At 39.9% G+C, this 22,267-nt stretch overlaps 1 protein-coding gene across 3 annotated transcripts in view; it reads left to right on the top strand.

Annotated features, from left to right (window-relative positions):
- The first annotated feature begins 675 nt into the window (after positions 1-675).
- hlcs (holocarboxylase synthetase (biotin-(proprionyl-CoA-carboxylase (ATP-hydrolysing)) ligase)) overlaps positions 676-22,267 on the top strand; it is a 45,676-nt gene continuing 24,084 nt past the window's right edge. The window contains exons 1-7 of one of the 3 annotated variants that reach the window (XM_038297178.1): positions 676-726; positions 892-1,087; positions 4,752-4,886; positions 6,447-6,609; positions 11,948-12,939; positions 20,317-20,496; positions 21,882-22,150. In XM_038297178.1, coding sequence (XP_038153106.1) covers positions 698-726; positions 892-1,087; positions 4,752-4,886; positions 6,447-6,609; positions 11,948-12,939; positions 20,317-20,496; positions 21,882-22,150 — 1,964 coding nt within the window. In that variant the 5' untranslated portion in view covers positions 676-697. Of the gene's footprint in view, positions 1,088-4,751; positions 4,887-6,446; positions 6,610-11,947; positions 12,940-20,316; positions 20,497-21,881; positions 22,151-22,267 lie in introns of all 3 variants that reach the window. The other 2 variants (XM_038297177.1, XM_038297175.1) reach the window with 2 other exon arrangements.

Genomic DNA, 22,267 nt, shown 5'->3' with positions numbered 1-22,267 from the left:
GCTGCCATTTTCAAATATCCATTACTGTAAAAATGTCCACAACTGGATATTGGTTATTTATTCTCCAGGTGCACAGTTTGATATTGTTAAAACTCAGTATTTTATTATTTATATTTTAACTCTTCCCTATTATGTTATGCAAATTTAAGACAAAAGAAAAATGTTTGAAAGAAAATACTTTTTATATAATAGATAAAAAGTAAAAAGACAATCTGAAAATTATTTCGAAGTTTTGTAAAAATACATATTTTATTCTCAAATATTGTTTTTTAAATCAGAATGAATACATTTTCTCTAAAAATAAATTTCCCTCTCAAAGCGTTTTTCTTCTCTTGTCATAGAAGGGTTGCCAATGAATAAATCCAGGCTATTCAGAAGTAAATGAAATAAGAAACAGTCAGTAGACCACCAGTTTTTACTTTTGAAGTTTAAAAGAAAAGCATAATTTGTGCATTCCTTTTAAGAAAATGCAATTACGATATTTCAGTGTACCATTAAGGGGATTTACATTGTGCCATGGTTATATTGTCTATCCATCTGAAAAGCAAAAACTGGAGTTGGTGCAAATATAAATTTCAAGAACAAGTTCTGGAGTCTGGAGAGTTTCTGCTGATATACTCCAATCCGGTGGGTGGCGCTAAATCCAGTCGAACGTTGCTTTAGTCAACAGCGTTAATACACACCGTAGAAGAAGAAGATGAGGAAGCTGCTTTGCTGCCTTCCAAGGTTATAACTGCAGAGCTCTATAAAACTTTGGGTTTGGACAATTAAAAATAATCAGCATGACAGCAAACACATGTAGAAAAGCAGCGATAAAATGTTAATAACTCTGTGTTACGTCTACATGTGGGTCCTTTTTCACAAGTGTTACTCGGTGTTGATCCGCAACAGTCTGTCGAGGCTGAGGAGCAGGAAGAGCCGCCTCTGCCTCGGCTTCTGTTCCGGCTCCGGTTCGGCTTCTACATCCTGCACAGCACCGCCCCCAGGACTCAGCGGAGCCGCTCCAAATTCACACAACCTTACCGGTCCCGGAGACAATGTTTTCCTCCAGCTCGGAGACAAGGCCGTCTATGTCACGGAGCCTCAGGTTAGAAACGGGAGCCTAGCTGGAGAACGTTAGCTTTCAGTCTGAGGGGAGGAAGGAAACATGGCGGAGTCTGCCGGGGAATAAAGGCTGTCATTAAGACTCAGCGGGATGTGGGAGGAAGCTAAAGGTGGTGCTCAGAGGAGCAAACAAGTTTACTAAACTTCCTAGGAAACAAAACAGCAACATTAGCTTGGAGCAAACATGGGGTGCTTAGAGTTGGTGCCGGTTCAACTCCCACAGACTGCCTCTGGGTCCCTGAGCAAGACCCTTCACCCTTTATAGGGTCAATAGTGTTTTTGGAATTTGATGGGGAAAAAATATTGTCAGTGTGCTAACAAGAAACGCTAACACACCCGAATAGATAAGAAAAATAACAAAAGTGCTTCTATAAGAAATTCATGAGTGAAAGAAACTCATTTTATTTTTGTTTTAACATAATTTTAGAGGCATTAATGCTGATACTGGCACATTTTTCTTAGTTTATAAACCCAAATATAATTAACTCATTAACCTTTTTTACTTTACTTTTTAACTTGTCAATTAACCTTTTACCTTTTTTTCTTGACTTGTTAACTTCTTTTTTTCCAACTTAATTTCCAGTAGGTAATATATCATTCAAGGGCTCATCTAATTTGTCAAAATAAGATGTGCAGCCATGTAACAGGATCTTTGCTGAACGGCTGGGGATGAACCTAATAGAAAACGGTAACTTGCCCTATAAAGGGCCACAGTCAGGCCTGCCATGTTTTCACCAAACCTTGGAGTGAGATTTTGAAAGAACTTGGACCGGCAACCCTTATCAGGGTTAGATAAAGACAGGTGCAGCTATAGGTTGGAGGTTTTTAGAGGATTTAACTGGAAAAAAAAGGCAAAATGTGGATTTTTTTTTTTATAACGCAGTAACATTTTACTGTAGTGATGTGGAAAAGTTTCACACCATATACAATATATTCTATTCTGGTGATTTTCAGAGAGGTGAACTAAAGAAGAATGGCCTTACTACATTCTGGGTCAAATGCAGAGGTGAATTTCTCCATTGGGAGTTCAATTATTATGATGTAGTAATAGAATTAGCTCAGAATCCGGCCGCAGTGTTTTGATCTGTTCAAGGTCATTTTTAATACTGGTTTTTTTATTAGAACCGAAGTTTCGGCAGCCAACAGAGACACAGAGTCCCCAAAACATTTACAACAACAACTACCTGAGTACTGAGTAACTGTTGGATACTAAAATCTATTTTAATGTTTAGAAATCAAGACAGACTGACTTTATGTGCAAGTTCTGGTATTTGAAAGCGTCTAAGACATAAAGAACACAAATAAATGTCATGAATTAGGGCTGGGCAATTAATTGCATTTGCAATATAATCGCAATTTAGGAAAATGCAATTTTCAAATCATTAAGGGACTCAATTTTTTATTCACAATAGATTTAACAAAAATAAGACATTAAATTTTTCTGCCTCCAGCCCTTTAGGTGGCGGTAATATGATTAAAGTGGGCATGCTGTCGCACAGAAGGGATTGGAGAGTTGCAGCTAGCGCCTAGATCTATGCTTTATAGTTGATGTTAGAACTTTTACAGGCAAATGTTACAGCAAAGTCCTACAACTCTGTACAAGCAGGCTTACAAAAAACTTGAAAAAATGTCAATAAAATCACAGTATTGGTTAAAAATAATTTTTGGCAACATTGTTAAGCCCAATCATCCGTGATGGGATTAACGACGTTAAAAGTAACGGCGTTACTAATGCCGTTACCTTTTAGTAACGAGTAATCTAACTAATTACTTTGACCGTAACTATAACGCAGTTACCATCGCCGACACCCCGTTACTGCACGTTACTCAGGTCGCACAATGAACCTTTTTTTCATGATAGGACTCGTGCGCGCCTTGTCATAAGAGAGGGGAGGATGAGATCGGTTGTTACGGGTGTTAACGTACAGCACACACAGAGACATGGATAGTGTGGAGGACTACAGCAGCAAAACAGCGTTTTCCAGATGGAAATACCGGTGTTACATCGAGCTGCGTTTCCCCATCACATATGGTTTCCCCTGCATCTTCGCACAGCTCAGGTGACAGGAAATGCGCATGGTCGCTAGATACTCTGCCTTTTCAACCTACTGTATTTTTAATTTTAAACATTTGATGAGCTTGTGGCAGGGATGGAGATCCATATTTTATGTCACACACAAAGTATACATCTATATAGATCTGTGTGTATATATATATATATATATATATATATATATATATATATATATATATATATATATATATAGATAGATAGATAGATAGATAGATGTTGCAGTATCTCTAACAACCCAAACACACAGGATTACAGTATTAGACATCCCCAGTTATTAATTTCATACAATTCAATTTCATCATAAATGCATCATAGACCCGTCTTCAAAACAGGATTATTTTCTTGCCCACTACAGCTACCGGCGAATAAAATATGGCGACAGCAGGTGTTTCAGCTGAGGAATATACGCCGTGGTTTGGATTTCACGCCCAGGACATCGAACAAAAGGTGCTAATTTGTTAGATGTGCTGCAAAAACCATTGCTGCAAAAGGTAGCAGCACAAATTTATTCCACCGCATAAAAAGTCATCCGCTGCAAAATGAAGAATGTTATAAACTCTGCATGTCAGGGTCTCCCCACACACCAATTAAAACGTTCAATAAATCAGCTGTGAAGCCGATGGCGTTTGCCTCGTCGTTTGTAAAAGCGATCCTATATGAGAGAAACAGAAAGATATGGGGGGAAATCACAGACGCTATTTATGTCATTTAACTATTTTTTAGATGCTCTGATACCTGTGAGGTTTTGCAGGCGTTCTCTAAACTTTGCAATGTTCTCAAATGTATAACTTTTTGTGCGTCTTTAAAATTCCAGCAAGTAAAGATCAATGCAAATAGTTTGGAGATGCTTTTATAATGCGCTAATTTTTGGAAGGGATTTCCACTTTTTTATTTTTTTATTTTAGGTCAGTTTCTTTTTTTATTATGCATTTTTTTTCTTAATCATGTACAAAAGAGACCTTTTTTTATTTTGCATTTTATTTAGTATAAGTTTTTGCTTCTGTTTGGTTACCGGGATCTTGTTAAAGGTCGAATACTGACACCCAAAGGCATCATGTGGCAGAAAAGCTTTGAGCGGGAATCCAAAAGTTTGAATGAGTATATCATTGCAATTTTATGCACTCTATTGTTTTTAAAGTATTTTAAACATATGGTGATATATACTGTGTATCGCTATATAGCCCAAGGATATCGTCATATTAGATTTTCTTCATATGGTCCAGCTGTAATATCAGTGTCCTTCACACGTGTGTATGATCATTTTCCGTCATCATAGAAAACCAGCACAGCAAAAAAGGGAGATCAAAATAAGTCATATTTTTCTTAAAATAAATGCATTTTTAATTAAAGAGGTAAGTGAGACACTTTGCCAAAGGAAGAACACAGTTCCCATTTAAAATAAGAAAAAATCTATCTTATCTAATTATAGTATTTTAAGATTAAAAATAGTCATTCCATTGGCAAATCATCTTATTAACCTGCTTAAATGAAATAGACTTAGTTTAAGAAATGTTTACTTATTTCTAGATTGTTTAAGCAGTGAGTCTTCCTCTTCTGTGATGTCACCCTGCAGGCGTGTGGTGACCTCAGCCAATGGACCGTTCTCACATCCTCTCTGATTGATGCTCCTTGGATCGATAACATCTCCTTCATAATAGAAGCTGCTGAGAGCAAAGTGGGATTTGCTTCTCCTGCGACAAATAAGCAAGTAGGCTCCACATGCACGCTAAATCTTTGCCTTTCAGTGTTTTCATTCTGTGTGTCTTGATTTTTGGGATATGACACCAGCTGCATTAGCTCAGCAAATGAAAGTTGGTGGAGAAACTCTGAACTGCTGCGTTGTTCCAGTATGTTCATATCTACTGTTTCTAAGCTGCATCTAAGTTTTCACATAGAGGGTTTTTTATTGTCATGTCTTTTCATTGTATATAGATTGAAGTTAACATTTGAATTGTTTCAGCTTTTCAACTGATTCTGTAAATAAGAACAGTATTAATCCCACAAGTTTGCTTCCTAAATCTGCTCCATGGATTTGGTTAAAAGAAATATCCAGGTATGAGAAATAGGGCAAATAATTGCAATTTAAGGAAATGTGATTTTCAAATCACAGAGGTACTCAATTTTGATCACATTTTAGACTACAACACAACTTTTTCTCACTCCAGCACTTTAATTAGGGTAATATGTTTAAAGTGGGTTTGCTTGCAGGAAAGAAGGAACTAAAGTTCCTGCCAGCGTGCAGATCCTTGCATGCGAGTAGAAGTGAGCACTTTTCCAAACAAATAAATTTGAAATCTAGAGATGTCATTTTTTTTTTAGACTGAGCTTTTGTTCTAGAATTGAAGACTTAAGTGAGACATTTTGCCAATCGAACAGGATAATTTACACTTAAGATAAAAGGAAACAATTGAATTGTCTTATTACAAGTGCATATTATCTAAGTATTATTATTTAAGAGTAAAAATATGCATTTCATTGGCAAATAATCTTACCAAAACATGCCAAACACGACCAAAGGAACAGACTTGTTTACAAAGTTCCCCTTTTTTAAGATATTACTTTCAATTCAATTCAGTTTATTTCTATAACGCCAATTTACAACACATGTCATCTCAATATACTTTACAATTCAACCAGATCATCCAGTCAGATTGATTCAAGGTTTTCTATCTAAGGAAAACCAGCTGATTGCATCGACTCATTGACTCTTCAGCAATCCCTCACACTAAGCATGCTTGTAGCGACAGTGGAGAGGAAAAACTCCCTTTGAACAGAAAGGAACCTCCAGCAGAACCAGGCTCAGTGTGAGCGGCCATCTGCTGAGGCCCACTGGGGTTGAGGGATTTTCAATTTCACACAGTTCTAGAGTTGCGATGGGCTGAAATTTAAGCCGTTTCTTCCATCAGTCATAACGGGCAATGGGAGATCTTTGGGAACAAGTTAAATTATCTACTTTGCTGCTCAACCTCCCAAGAGTTTATCAGCTGCTGTATAAGAGAAAACAAAACTTTGGAATGTCAATAACTCCTACATTTCTGAAGTAAGACTTCCTCCTGGGTTGATAGTGATGATATTTTTGAGCTAAATCACAGTATGTCTCTAGATGTTTACATTTGCAAACCCCTGCCAGCAGGAGCTGCTGCTCACTCGCCATGTTTTCCATGCAGTTTTGTCTGCAGAGTTACAAATTTTCCTAGGTGGTCGGTGTGGAAATTCTGTCCGCACTGAGAAAAAAGTGAACTTATACTTGGTGTTTTTTACTGTGCAGGTGCTGAAGTGGTCTGACTACTGTTTCCCGTTGGCCCTCAGCCCTGGCCAGCCATTCAGAGCGGTGGCCCAGACCACTGAGGAGAACTTCACTCGTCTCGGGGTTGCATTCATCGAAGATCGCCTTCAGCTGGACAGTGGACTTGTGCCTTCCAAGATAGTCCGTAAGTATCCCTGCACTGAGTTCAGCCGTCAGCTGTGGCACTTTGTCGAAATGCAAATTTTTAGTTACATATCAGATGAGCACCTAAGTTCTGCAGATAATTTCCATGTAGAAAATAAATGAGCATATACTGAAATGACGAAACTCTATTGGAGGCAGGCCAGTAAACGCTTGTCTCCTTAGACTTAGACAACTTTTATTGTCCTTTTATTGTAATTTTGTTTTTGTACAGCTTTCAGCAGTGAATGCAGTAGCAGTGAAAAAAGGGCTGTCACGATAATCGCACGAATGAAATATCGCGATATCACTGCATCTTGGGAGAACACTTGAGAAGTATACAATGGCAGCTGCACTGACATCAAAACCAAATGTTGCTTCGCCTCCTTGGGAGCATTTCGGTTTTCAGCCAAATGAAAAGGGGGAGCCAGACAATTTAAATGAGGCAGTAAAACTCTTCAAGTAAAATGTGGAAACACAATGAATGTAAGGGCTCATCTAGCTAGCTACCACCCAACTGTTACGGCGCGGCTAACGCCGCCTCCTGCCACACAGAGTTGTGCGGTGGCTCATGTCTGTGCCAGCCGACAGCTTGGAGTCGGCAAAGTGGCAGAGACGCTGATAGACATAAACACCTAACAGCCGCTGTTACACTGTACCTGGTTGAAGAGATGGTGCCATTTTCCACCGTGGAAAAAGCATTTCCAGAAATGCTTTTCCATTTTAAGAATGTGGCTGCATTATTTGGCTCATAAATGAAATTAGTAATCAATAATCCTGTTTGCATTTTCATTTTCTTCTTTAACACTGCTCATCCTTTTACTTAATTAAAATTAAAAATAAAAGCTTTTTCATTTTCAAATTTTACATTTCAAATTGAATTGTGATATGTATTTGCTGTGGTACATTTTGAAAAATAAATGTCAAATGTCTTTTTCATTTTAATTAAGTAAAAGGATGAGTGGTGTTAAAGAAGAAAACTAAAATGCAAACAGGATTATTGATTACTAATTTCATTTATGAGTCAAACAATGCAGCCACATTCTTAAAATGAAAAAGCATTTATGGAAATGCTTTTTCATTTTAAATATGGTAACGATGTGCTTCCATATGCAGCAAGAAGATCTGGATTGGATTCTTAGCCCGGGGTCTTTCTGCATGCAGTTTGCATATTGTCCCTCAGCATTTGTGGGTTCTCTCCAAACCAACAATCCAAAAACATAATTGTTAGGTTAACTGGCTTCTCTAAATTCTCATTAGGTATTAGTGTGAGCGTGAATGGTTGTTTGTTCTGTTTGTCTCTGTGTTTTCCTATGATGGACTGGAGACCTGTCCAGGGTGGACCCCGCCTCTCACCCGTTGACATCTGGAGATAGACACCAGCACCCCTCGCCACCCCGCTTGGGTGCTTCTGTAGAAGGTGGTGAGGATGGGTGGGGGCAGGTGGGCTCTCCTCATCCTCTGCTGGAAGTACAAGTGCTTGATGTACAGCTGAGCTGTTGATGAGCAGTGGAGCATGGTTAGGACGGTTCTTCCTGAAGTCCACCATGATCTCCTTGGTCTTCTCCACCTTCAGGATCAGGCTGTTATCTCTGCACCACCAGCTGCTCCACCTCCTCTCTGTAGTCCAGGTCGTTGTCGTCTCTGATGAGGCCCACCACCGTGGTGTCGTCTGCAAACTTCACCATGTGATTGATGGTGAACCTGGGGATGCAGTCATGTGTCATGGTGAACAGCAGGGGGCTCAGGTGCAGCCCTGAGGGGAGGGGCTTAGACTCAATTCAATTCAGTTTATTTATATAGCGCCAAATTCACAACACATGTCATCTCAAGGCACTTTACAGTTCAACCAGATCATACAGTCAAATTGATACAAAGTTTTCTATCTAAGGAAAACCAGTTGATTGCATTGACTCATTGACTCAAATACAATCCCCCACACTAAGCATGCTTGTAGCGACAGTGGAGAGGAAAAACTCCCTTTTAACAGGAAGAAACCTCCAGCAGAACCAGGCTCAGTGTGAGCGGCCATCTGCCGAGGCCGACTGGGGTTCAAGGAGACAGAAACAGAGATACAAAAAGCAGCTGTAAAAGGCGGCCCCGTCCAGGAAACACACAGCCAGGCAGACGAGCTCCAAGGCAGCTCCCATGCCAGAGGACGAAGAGAGCACATCCACTCAGTCACGGCCAGAGAAACAGGACCACACTGGAAAACAGGCCGATCTCCAACATCTATAAACAAGGGTGTTGATGGAAGCAGCACAGCTGATGTTTCTTTCCAGGATGACGTCACAGCCAAACAGGAACAGACGAGGCAAAGCTACTCTGAGGAAAAGCAGAGAGAGCAGAAGGTTAGAGATTGAACTAACAGATTCTGCAGAATAGGAGAACAGAGAGAGAATGAAGCAGAATGATGAAATGGGGGTCCCTATGTCCTCCAAAAGTCTAAGCCTATAGCAGCATAACTATAGAGATAGCTCAGGATAACCTGAGCCACCCTAACTATAAGCTTTATCAAAAAGGAAAGTTTTAAGCCTAGCCTTAAAAGTAGACAGGGTGTCTGCCTCACGGACTAAAACTGGTAGTTGGTTCCACAGGAGAGGAGCCTGATAACTAAAAGATCTGCCTCCCATTCTACTTTTAGAAATTCTAGGAACCACTAGTAAACCTGCAGATTGAGAGCGAAGTGCTCTGTTAGGAACATAAGGAACAATCAGATCTCTGATATAAGATGGTGCTTGGCCATTTAAGGCTTTATATGTGAGAAGGAGGATTTTAAATTCCATTATTGATTTAACAGGAAGCCAATGAAGAGAAGCCAGGATAGGCGAGATATGATCTCTCTTTTTAATTTTCATCAGAACCCTGGCTGCAGCATTTTGGATCAGCTGAAGGCTTTTAACTACAGTTTGTGGACTTCCTGATAGTAAAGAATTACAATAGTCCAGCCTTGAAGTAACAAATGCATGGACTAGTTTCTCAGCATCACCCCTGGACAGGATATTTCTAATTTTTGCAATGTTCCTCAGATGAAAGAAGGAAATTCTAGAAACCTCTTTGATATGGGATTTAAATGACAGGTCCTGATCAAAAATAACACCAAGATTTTTTACTTTATTATCTGAAATCAGTTTAATCCCATCCAAATGAAGTGACTGGCTAATCAGTTTCTTTTTCAGAGACTCTGGTCCAAAGACTATAACTTCTGTTTTATCTGCATTCAGAAGCAGAAAGTTAAGAGTCATCCAGGTTTTTATGTCTTCAAGACATGCCTGTAATCTATGTAATGGGTTAGCTTCATCTGGATTTATAGACAGATATAGCTGGGTATCATCAGCATAACAGTGGAAATTAATCCCATGCTGTCTAATAATTCTACCAATTGGGAGCATGTATAAAGTAAAGAGAATTGGTCCTAGCACTGATCCCTGTGGTACTCCACAGGTAACCTTTGAGCGTGTTGAAGATCTATCATTAACATGAACAAACTGAATTCGATCAGATAGATAAGATTTAAACCAGTCTAGTGCTGTTCCTTTAATTCCAACAAAATATTCAAGTCTTTCTAAAAGAATATTATGGTCAACTGTATCAAATGCAGCACTAAGATCCAACAGGACGAGCACAGATACAAGTCCATTATCTGAGGCCATGAGAATATCATTAGTGACTTTCACCAGAGCTGTTTCAGTGCTATGATGAGCTCTAAAGCCAGACTGAAACTCTTCAAAAAGTTCATTATGGTGTAAGTGATCGCAAACTTGTTTGGCAACTACTTTCTCAAGAATTTTGGATAAGAAAGGAAGATTGGATATAGGTCTATAATTGACCAAGTCATCTGGGTCAAGAGACGGTTTCTTAAGCAGAGGTTTAATTACAGCAACCTTAAAAGCTTTAGGTACATATCCCTGTAACAGAGATAGATTAATCACATCTAAAATGGAGGAGGAGATCAAAGGGAATACCTCCTTAAATAACCTGGTTGGAACTGGATCTAACATACAAGTTGAAGGCTTAGATGAAGACAATAATTTTGCTAATTCAGAGAGTTCAACTGGATCAAAGCAGTCTAAACCCGGTTCAGATTCCATGACTACCTCAGGTACAATCGCGGATAGAGGAGTGCTTATGATCTTATTTTTAATAAGATCAATCTTATTTATAAAGAATCCCATAAAATCATTGCTGCTAAGAGCAGGTGGAATGGACGGTTCAACAGAGCTATGGCTCTGGGTGAGTTTGGCAACTGTATTAAAAAGAAATCTAGGATTATTCTTATTCTCCTCTACTAATGAGGAGAAGTATGCTGCTCTTGCTTTACAAAGGGTCCTCTTATACAGCAGTAAACCATTTTTCCAGACTAGGAAGGACTCTCGCAGGCCTGTGGAGCGATATTTTCTCTCCAGTTTCCTAGCATTTTGCTTCAAAGTACGCAGCTCTGCATTAAACCGACTGATGACATCAGAGGTGTTCTGTCCGACCCGGACTGACTGAGGTCTGTTGGTGAGGAAGTCTAGCAGCCAATAGCAGAGGGGTGTATTGAAGCCCAGCTGTTCCAGTTTTCCCATCAGATGCTGTGAGATGATGGTGTTGAAGCTGAACTGAAGTCCAGGAACCCCCTTTAGGTGTATTAGAGATAAATCTTTTGACTTATTGGAGCGAAAAAGCAATTGTTTTCACCAGTGATGGTGCTTTCAGCTCCTGGCTGCTTTGTCGGGCGATGGTCTCGGCTCCAGTGATGATGAAACCCAGCAGATTTTATAGCATAAAATATAATTTGGCTGCTTTTTTATAGATAACTTTCCAAGTTTCCCCTGCAGTGCTGTCCATTGGTCTGCAGATGGGAACCTAAACTTCTGCTCCCATGTTTGGTGCAGAATACTGGAGCTTTGGGCCATGGTGTGATGGTTTAGCCTCAGTACATTCATTCCTCTGTTCACACTAACCTAGTAGAGCTTCATAGAGGGTAGTTGGTATAGTTGTCTTCTTCATGTCTGATATGTTTTAGGAGATAATAAAGGATTTGGATCAGGTTTTTGTTCAGGCAGGAGGTCAGCTGCTAGAAAAGCAAATTGGATCCGGTGGACTAGTTCCAAAGTCAGATGGGATTTTCTCGTGTCACAGACTCTGCAGTAAAACAAGCAAGGAGAAATTCCTGCGTTTATTCCTGACTTCTTTTTGTTCTCATTTTTAGAGATGGGATGAAACTGGATCAAACATGTTGTGTCATGTCTTTTAGGGCCTGTTGGACCTTAAGGATGAAAAAACTAACTGTAAGCAAAATGTTACATTGATTTATCCTGCTGAGAACTGATGTTATCCTTTGTCTTCCTTTCATTTAGCAGTCCTTCTCCAAGACGGTCCTTTAACCAAAGCGTGTGACCGACGGTGTCTGCAGATCCCGCACCTGCTCCCCTCCTCTCCTCCCAAACACTTTGTCTCTGGCTCCTTCTCTCAGCTGCTGCCAGCCGACCAGCAGAACCCACAGTGCCGAAAAGGTAGTCTTCTTATTGCCCCAGAGGTAAAGAGGAAGTTAGAGGAGTGTCGGGGGTCGGAGCCTCTACCCAGCTCTCAGATTGTCCATCAGGAATACCATCATCACCACATGGAGGGCCATGGACACCCACTTCATCTCTCCAGCTGCCATGAATGTTTAGAACTTGAGAACAGCACCATCCTCTCCGTCAAATACGCCTCAGCTGAGAACATTCCAGATCTACCAGATGATCATTCGGTAGGACCGGACAGTGTAGAAGGGTGTTTTAGCGAACTTGAACATGACTTCAAGGTTTCTTCTGGGCAAAGTGGTGGATGTTCAACAGCCCCTAATGTTCTCGTGTACACGGGTGGATGCCAGGAACGCTTTCAAGCCATTCGTAAGCTTTTGTCAGACTGCATAAATGTAGAAAACAATATAATATACCCCCTCCTGCAGGAACAGGCACTAAATGACCCATGGCTGGACAATACCAGACTCCTAGTTCTGGCAGAAGAGGAACCCTTGACCCCTGAGCTTCAGACCCGCTTTCTCACATACTTATGCAACGGTGGAAAGGTACTGGGGCTGGGCTCCGCTTTGTGCCCGACGGGTCTCCATCTGGAGGTCAGGGAAGGACAATCCTTGCAGCGCCGAAGGTTGATTTTCACCAGAGAGGATAGCACAGAGCTGGAAGCAACCATTTTAACAAGTGGAAAGGTCTACATTAGAGACCCCCGGGAGGGAGGAGAAGTGGAGCTTTGGGGGGAGCTGAAAGGTGACGTCTCTCATCCGAGAGAAATGGTTATAGTTCGGCTAACGCATGGAGCAGACGGCGGGGAAGCTGTCCTCTGTCAGGTAAAGATGTGAAATTATTAACAAAGCAGTGAAACGGTCAATAAAAAGGTCAGAAGTTACAAATATTCAGTTTAGTTTATATAATTATAAAAACCCTCTGAAGGCGCTTTATAGAGGCAATTCAATCAGATCATACAGTCAGCATTTTCAGTTTATGGTCCTGGTTTTATGTAGAGCCTCCAATTGCTAAACATGTTGTCCCTTATTATACTTTAGGCTGTTCTGTCACTCAGCTTCTATATTAGTAAGGTAATAAATGCAGCTATTGCAGACAAAACAGACTGGATCCTGGACAGCTGAAGTTTTCAATATAACCTCTTGAAACCCATGGAAATGCAAATAACTCAGGAACTGTAAGTCCACATTATATGTGCGATACATCGTTTCAAAGCTAACACCTTCTTGATTCTGAAAATATCAATTAAAATAGTGTGAGTAAAACACAACCTAAGCTGCATCAGTTGAAACATGACTCAGAGTTGTGTTTTTTTATTCTAAAAAAAAAAATAGGTATTTTTTCAACAGCAGTAATAAAGACATGCTTGAGAATAGGCATGTCTCATTCTATTACATTTTTTCTACATCATGTCAACCACAACTGCAAAAAAAATTCAGACCTGTAGCTACAACAGTTCCAGAGCTGTGGGGCTTTGAACCTTCGGTGTCACCAGCATCTCCAAACAATCCAAATGTGCCAAATTGTGCCAAACGCTTTTACTCAATTATTTGACCCCATGTAACATTCACACTCAACCTAATATATCAAAAATCTATAAAAGATAGTGAAACTGCTGCTTTTCAAGCTGAAATAAGTCCCAGTGCCTTTTCTGAGCTGTATCTTGTGTTTTTTTGTTTTGTTCTTTTCAAGGAGCCATAGTGCTTCCTGGGTCTAGCTCCTTTCTAACTGCTAACACTTTTCAGACAGCACTTATGATGGTAACTTCAGATGCCCAGACGCCATAGCCCAGGTGTTTTTACCTGTTTGATATGGGATCCAACTGCTGTGTCTGCCTGTCTAATTCACATGTATTGTGTATGTGCTTGAAGTAAGGCAGTTCTGGCAGCAGATGGAGGAAGAACATCCTGTCAATCAGGACCTCTACAACTAAAACAGACATCTCTAAATTCTCAGTATTAACTCTTCTGAATAAAAGGGGATTTTCCATCCCTATCAGAGCATGTAAACAGAATGGAGCGCCGCACAATTCCTGCTCCCCGCTCAGGAGGATGTTCGCAAGTGAGATGATAGCGTATAATGCATGTATGTGATTCATTTTCAAAAACAGGCTCTTCCCACAATCAAAAGTTCAAAAACATGTTGAAGAAAAACCCCATACTTAAATCAAATAAATGCTATTTTACAAATTTAATAATCCAGCATTTTTAATTTACGTGAGCGCATCGTAGCGAACTGGAAAGAAGCAAAATCCTCGCTCCGGCCTTTGAAATGAAAACTGCTCTGCGCTAGGGCTGGCGATATGACGATTTAAGACCGTGTTACGATCTACACCTCTGACGATCTGTCATTATTAAGAGACTGTTTTATCAGGATCCACAGAACTGCAGTGCTGCTGTATTTCTACCAAAAAAAAACCTTCACAGCTAGAATATAATCCGAGGGTTTGACGTCTGTCCGTTGCTGAAGCCGCCAGTCGGCTTCAGCAGCAGCGACCGATCTCTCTCCCAAGCAGCAAACGTGACTTGCACTATATTTGCAGTTCCATAATAGTTTTTGTTTCTAAAGACTTTAGAAATTATACAAATCTGTTGTTTAATGTAATATTTTATTTTAAAACTTAAGTTAGTTTCTGTTTGCTTTCTTTTATCTTTATTAGACCAGCCAAGATTTTAAAGTAATAAAACTGCACTAAGATACAGTTAGAATTTTTATTTATTTTAACTGGAGTAACTTGACAAATGTAACTAATTTGTAATTGTTTTACTCAGGAGTTATTGCATTTTTAGGCCCCGTCCACACGAAGCCGAACCCTGGCCTAAACGCACAATTTTTTCACCAAACCAGCCTCTCATCCACACGAAGCCGGCGTTTCGGGGGTCTGTAAACAGGGCCGGTTCTAACCCTTTGGTTGCCCTAGGCGAGATTGAGTTTTGCGCCCCCCCCCCCCCCTCACTTTTGCCGTGCGAAATACCAGTACTGTTTTCAGCATCTGTTTAGTGCTTCATTGAGTTGTGTTTACAGTTCCACAAAGAGTGCTGTGCGGTGAATTGTGCCTACAGTTGTGCAAAGTGTGTGTTACAAAATTGCAAATTGAGTGCAAAGCAGTGTTTGTTCTTTTAGTTTTGTGAACTCAGTGAGTGGATTTGCTATAAGTATTAATAGTTTTAGAAATTGTGCTATAAGAATCAAGGTTGTGTTTAAGCATTCAGAAAAAAATGTAACTTAGCATGGAGTGATGCATAGACAAATACCAGAATAGGTTGCAGTACCTTTTCTTTTTTATTATTTTAAATAATTTATTACACACTCAAAGTTAGGACTGTGCAAAAACACTTTTAACCATCTGTAAGGACACTTAGGTAAAGTATAACAAAAAAACTGGATTGAATCAATGAATGAATTTATTTCAGACAATTAACAAATTTAACACACATTAAACAAATATTAAATAAATCAATTTCAGAAATGACCAAATAACAATAAAAAATAATAAATTTAAGAAATTCTTCAACCAAGGACTACATAAAAAAGTAATTGATAAACATTAAATTAAATTTTCTGTTCCAGTTCAATTAAATCATTTGAACATAAATAAAAAATGAGATAAACAAAATTTTCCTCTAAATAAAATATATCAGGTATATTTACCCTGATTTCTGACATTGATTAGTGATTAAAGAAAGGATTAACCCTCTACAAACAAAAGTGCTTTTATGAATACCATTACAAAATTAAAAGTTTGAAGTTCTTGTAGTTCTATCTATCAGTTGTTTCAGGTATTTCTATTCACCTTCAAAATTGATGCAGCATTAAAATTTGACTCGTCTGGACTTCCTAATGGCAAATTCGTTGATGGTATCATCAAATGAGATTTTATTTGAGACCTCTTGGTTGATGCTCATCAGTGCAAGCCCATTTTGATGATTATTTGTACATCCCTTTTGAATACTCAACACAGATAATCACTACAAAATATTTTATTTATATTAGTATCTTCTACCCATTCTCAAGCTAATAATATAGCACATAATTCTGCTGCATATATACTGAGAAAAAAATGATGTCAACATACAAAAAAAATGTTTGAACTGTTAAAAGAAAAAACTTGTCCTACCATTCATCTAATCTCCAGGTGTTATGCCCAAAAGTGCATGCCTGCCGAAATATGCATCCCCAGTCGCGGGAGCACGCCTCGCTCTGTTGAACTGCATATCGACGAGGAAAACGGATTAAAATATGTTCAAACGAGCTTAGGTTCTTATATTAATGATATAAAAACGTTTAAAGATACCTCTCGTGGGAAAAAAGTTGTGGTTATTTGGCAGATTAATTTACAAAAGTACGGATTTTTTGAACATTAAATCCAAAGATTTTAACCATGGTACGGCTGATTTATTTGTTGTGGTCTCTTGTTATTTACACACAACACTAAACCGTGATAGCCGATGTGAGTTTGGAGTTTGCAAAGCTTTCTCTTAAGTGGAAAATCAAACGCGCATCTACACAGCACAGCGTTCACAGACCAGTGAGATGCATAAACAAACAAAAAAAAAATACAATACAGTTCAGTAAAATACAGTTCTGTTTTATGCCTCATTCTTGTAAGTTTAAAATGTTCCAATGCTCCTGAATGCACCATAGCTTTCTGACGCGCAGCGAACGCATCTCACTGGTCTGTGAACGCTGTGCTGTGTAGATGCGCGTTTGATTTTCCACTTAAGAGAAACCTTTGCAAACTCCAAACTCACATTGGCTATCACGGTTTAGTGTTGTGTGTAAATAACAAGAGACCACAACAAATAAATCAGCCGTACCATGGTCAAAATCTTTGGATTTAATGTTGTTCAAAAAATCCGTACTTTTGTAAATTAATCTGCCAAATAACCACAACTTTTTTCCCACGAGAGGTATTTTTAAACGTTTTTATATCATTAATATAAGAACCTAAGCTCCATTGAACATATTTTAATCCATTTTCCTCGTCGATATGCAGTTCAACAGAGCGAGGCGCGCTCCCGCGACTGGGGATGCATATTTCGGCAGGCATGCACTTTTGGGCATAACACCTGTTGACGTCCAATCTCCACTCATTGTCCGACTCGCTGTTGTTCGTCCACTGCCTTCTCTTCATCTGAAACATCTGGGTCGAACATGTGAGGCTCCAGACACAAATATTCTTCCTCCGATACATCAGAATGGTCTCCTAGTAGGAATCGCTCGGTTGAAGTCGAAATTTTGCTTTCAGATTTCTCGTTTTGGCTATCGCATTTAGTGCAGTAGATCGCCATGGACGCTCCCGTTCTGACGTCACGACTTCCGGGTTGGAGGGCGCTTGAAAAGTGATCAGAATCTTTTCCGATTTTCTCTTAAATGTGAAAAAATAAATAAAAAAACGGTGGTATATTTATTTGTTCATATTTTGCTATTTATATATACGTAAGGTTAAGTCAAACTGACGGACGCTTCATAACCGGTTTAATTCGCTTTTTTTTCTAATTCTATGATTAATGGGAAGTAAGCCTAAGGGCGACGCTAGAGGGCGCCCCCAACACATTTGTCGCCCTAGGCAATTGCCTATCTCGCCTATTTGGCTGTGACTCCATATTTTAGAGAAATGTCATCTGTGCTGCTGCCATCAACACCTTTGTTTATAGACTTTGGAACTTGGCCTTTTTTCAGTCCTATTTCTCTGACTGTGACTAACTCACATCAAAGTCAAGGCCTAATTGTTTATCCATGGCCCCCTGAATGATATTATTACCATTAGAACCGGCCCACAGGCCATGGTGGCTTGTCCCTGATGCTGTGACTTCGAGGGCTATCGTTGCATTGTTGGGAATGTAGTGTTGGTGCGGTTGTGTTGCACGCACCAACACTACATTCGCAGGGGAAAACATGATTGTGTTTTTCTGATTCTGTGCCTGGTTCCTGTTGGCTCAATAATCACACTGCTGACGTTAACATCCACACTTTAATGGTCGCCATTAACAGTTTACAACATGCGCTCCCGCGCTCCTCACTCAACTCCATGAAGAAGGAAACACAGATCTAGCCCCGCCTCCCATTCCTTACATCTCATACATGCACAGTCTGCTACTTACAACTTAACAGTTCCCACCTGCCCTTCGCTCTGCAGCGTGTCCGTCTCTATCACCTGCAGGATCAGCTCCCCGCTCCTGCCATCCAGGCTCCTTTTATTTTGGCTTCAATCAGCCAATGATGACATCTGTAGTCTTTTTGATTCTTCTGTCCTTTTTGGTCTTGCTGTGCTTTTAGTTTAATACATTCCTTTTTAAAAAAAAACAACCTCTGGTTGAATTCGAGGTCTGCTGCCGTGATTCATCACAAAATTTGTATATTTCTTTGTACAAGACCTGATAAGAGCCATAAGAGCTACTATTTGAAAGCAGTGATCGTAAGATCATAGAGCAGCACAGTAATGCATTTTCAGTTTATAATTCATGCACTTTTTTATCTATTTATCTTATTAAGTTTATTAATATAATAAAAGTTTGTTAATAATATTGATATTAATGTTTTGTTTATAAAAAACATTCTTATAAAAAACATTCTTATATAGACGGAGACAGAGATGGTCAGTGGCGGTTCTACTCCCCGGTGAGACCCACTCCAAGCACCAGTTAGTTTTTTTTTTTAAGCACGCATCCCGCCCTCCTTTATTAAAATGCTGCCCGGTTCGCCCGTGCAGTGTTGCCAACTCAGCCACTTTGTCGCTATATTTAGCCACTTTTATGACCCCTCCAGCGACTCTTTTTCAAAAAAGCGACTAGCGACTTTTCTGGTGTCACTGGCGGCTTTAAGAGACTCTTAGCTGAAAGCACGTGTCATACCTACTCTTGCGTCCAGCGGCAGGTGCTGCCGTGGGGCGCCTCCCCCGTCCCAACCCCGTTCTCTTACTTCTGCAGGAGTCCCTCTCTGCAGTGCAGTCAGAGCCACAGCAGGTTTACCCTCGGGCGGGAGCGAACGGGATGTAAATGTAAAATGTTATTTGGTCTAAAATGCAAGGCGACAGTGGCGTTGGATGTAGGAGTTTGCCCTGAAATTGAAGGATTGACGGTTCAAGCCCCGACTCCCGATTTTCAGTGTCATTGTGTCCTTGGGCAAGACACTTCACCTGCATTGTCTACTGATGGTGGTCAGAGGGCCCGGTGGCGCCAGTGTACTGCAGCCCCGCTTCTGTCAGTGAGCCCCAGAGCAGCTGTGGCTACAATGTAGCTTGCCACCATCAGTGTGTGCGTGAATGGGTGAATTAATGTAGTATAAAGCGCTTTGGTCAAGGCTCCTGATTTGAATAAAGGCGCTATATAAGTACATGCCATTTAAAATAAATAACTGAATTTGAAATGTTTTATCTTAAATAACGGTATTTGATTCACACAGCAACAGTCACCCTAATCAACTTGTCCATTGTGTTTTCCTCTCTAAGATGATGATTTGTCGGCTCCTTAGGGGACCACAAGGGAAAAGTGAAAAAGTAAAAAAAAAAAAAAAGTGGCCTCAAAAATGCACTTAAAGGGGAACACCGTTTTTTTCACATTGGCCCCTTGATTTTACGTTATTCCATCATGTTCTACTCACCCATATTAGTTTAGTGTCATTTGGAGCCGTTCTGAAGATATTCCGTTACGTACGTCTTCCTATGGGCAACGACTTGAAGGCACAAACTAAACTGTTCATCATTTATTCTTTATGGTACGCCAGCATTCAGAACATGTAGTCCAATCACTGTCCCCCAGACATCCACGGTTATATTTTTTATATTTATATTTTTTAAAACAAAGCGGAGTGTGTATTACAGGCAGCCGGGCCACAGGCGGCTACGCTCTACCCCTTCTATTCATTCTAGCTAATCTGAATCATTTAATTCCATCTGGAGAGCGAGATCATCTGTGGTAGCAGCACTAGACATCTTCCAGGCATGTGAGGAAAACTAGCAGCAGTTCAGCGGACAGGATGAATGAACGGTAACCGGCAGCGCAGAGTCGATGCAACCAGCTGATTTTCTTTAGTTAGAAAACTTTGAACAAATCTGACTGGATGATCTGGTTAAACTGTCTCTGTAAAGTGACCTGAGATGACATGATGTGAATTGGCGCTATAAGAAATAAATGAATTGAATTGAACCTGATGACTGTTTTAGTGAGCCGGTTTATTAATGCGCATGTTTGTTTCTCTAGGTTTATTTTGACATTGCATCACACTCAAACAACCTCAATTCAAGTGATTTTGATGAGCTGAAGGTCAGCAATGAGCTGCGCTATGAAATCCTGACTGAGATCCTGAACTCACTGGGTGTGAACTGTGAAGCGCGACCGACTCCTGCCCCGGGTCCTGTCTACCTGTTGGCCACCTCTCAGGTGAGTTCCAGAAACCTTCTTTTTCATCATGAAATCGCAACATGTGCCCTGCATCTTTAGTTTCAGAGTTCATTTCAACTCTGAGTTTTGTGCAGATTAATTATTATTTGTGCCTGGGTCTAAATTTTCCTGTGTTCAGTCAAAAAATGGATCAGAGGGAAATAAAACAGAAGAGAATCCCTTTAGTTTTACTTTAATGTCCATTTGTTCTCCTTTCCTCCCCTTCACCTCCTGAAACAGAAATAGATAATTCATTGCTCAGATTTTCCTCATAGTTCACATATGGAAACAATCTGACTTGCTAAGCTCATGCAAATGTCTGCAGAGGGCTGACAGCAGGTCTGTGCACAAAGGGCTTAAATAAACAGGAGAGGGCAGTGAGCTAAATCGTCATCAGCCGTGTTATACATGCATTTCCTCCTTGTTCATTTTAATCTAAACTCCTTTTTCTTTTGTTTTTAACCTCACTTTGTGACTGTCATTAAATGTGGCAATAAAGACCGGAACCATTTCTCAGTCCTTCTTTAAATTTTCAGTTCTTTGTGAGGTAATAGATAAGTTTAAAGCTGCTTTGACCTGAAATCTGATTTCTTACATTATTCAGCAGGAAAAAAAAGCTGTTTGCTTCTGAAAAAATCTGGGCAATATGCTTAATGGATCAGTTTGAAGTTTTTTAAAATGATTTGAGCATTGAGTTTTTCTGCCAGCCTGTCACATGCTGCATCGGCACCGTTCACTGGAATGTTGCCAGAATCCTATTGTGCATCAATTGGAGCTTAAAGAATTAATCGGATCAATCGATTATTGGAATAAAAGCAAACTAATTAATAATTGATTAATCCCTAACTAAAGTATAGAGACTTTAATACATGCCTTTTGCTGACAGAGCAACCCACTTAGAGCAGGAATTATGCCGAAATTGTAAAAGAAAATCTGTAAACATTTTGCATTTAAGTAAAAAAAAAAAAAAAAAAAAAAAGAGTTTAAAAGTTTGTTTCACCTGGTTTAATTTAGTAAAAAGTCTTCTTTAAAGAATATTTGGTTATCCGATTATGAATCGATTAATTGAAAAAATAAATCAACATATTAATCCGTTTTCCGTCATTTTTATCCCTGCTGGGGTGGCGAGGGGTGCTGGTGCCTATTTTTAGCTGTCTACGGGGTCCACCCTGGACAGGTCACCAGTCTATCTCTGGGTAACACGTTTATTAATTAACTATTAATTAACTATTCATTTTAGATGTCTGCAGCTTCTCGTGGCAGTAAAGAAAATAAAGCCCTTTTATTATCAGTCTTCAAACAGAAATCACATCATTCACCTTGTAAAGAGGCTAAAGATGGACAGATGGAGCAATTTATACTCTTGTGTTCCACGTTTCACACAGGAGCGCAAAGCAAGTTTCTTGAAGGTGCTACAAAAGCGGGCAGATGAAGACGGGATCATTCGATTCTCCAAAGCCTCCTTCAGAATGGTGCCCAGCACCGGCCCATGTGAAGGTCCTGTGGTGCCCGAGGACTGCCTGTCTTTGATCACGGAATCCGAGGACACCAAACAGTTTATGGAGACCTACTGCAAACAGCTGAGGACCAAAGAGCTGGGAAACACAGTGCTCTACGCTGAGGTCGCCACTTCCACCATGAACCTACTTGAAGGGTAAGATCAGGTTGGTTTTTTTTCTATCTTTTCTGCTCAGACCAGCAGCTTCTTTTTAATTTTTTTGCAATGACGTGACGTACCAAGCAAGCAAACCAGTGTAAACGAAGCTTTGAC

The sequence above is a fragment of the Cyprinodon tularosa genome, unplaced genomic scaffold, assembly GCF_016077235.1.
Source record: "Cyprinodon tularosa strain WSP-4 unplaced genomic scaffold, ASM1607723v1 ctg384, whole genome shotgun sequence".
NCBI lineage: Eukaryota > Metazoa > Chordata > Actinopteri > Cyprinodontiformes > Cyprinodontidae > Cyprinodon > Cyprinodon tularosa.
Note: the sequence above shows the minus strand (reverse complement) of the source record. Positions and strands in the feature narration are given on the sequence as shown.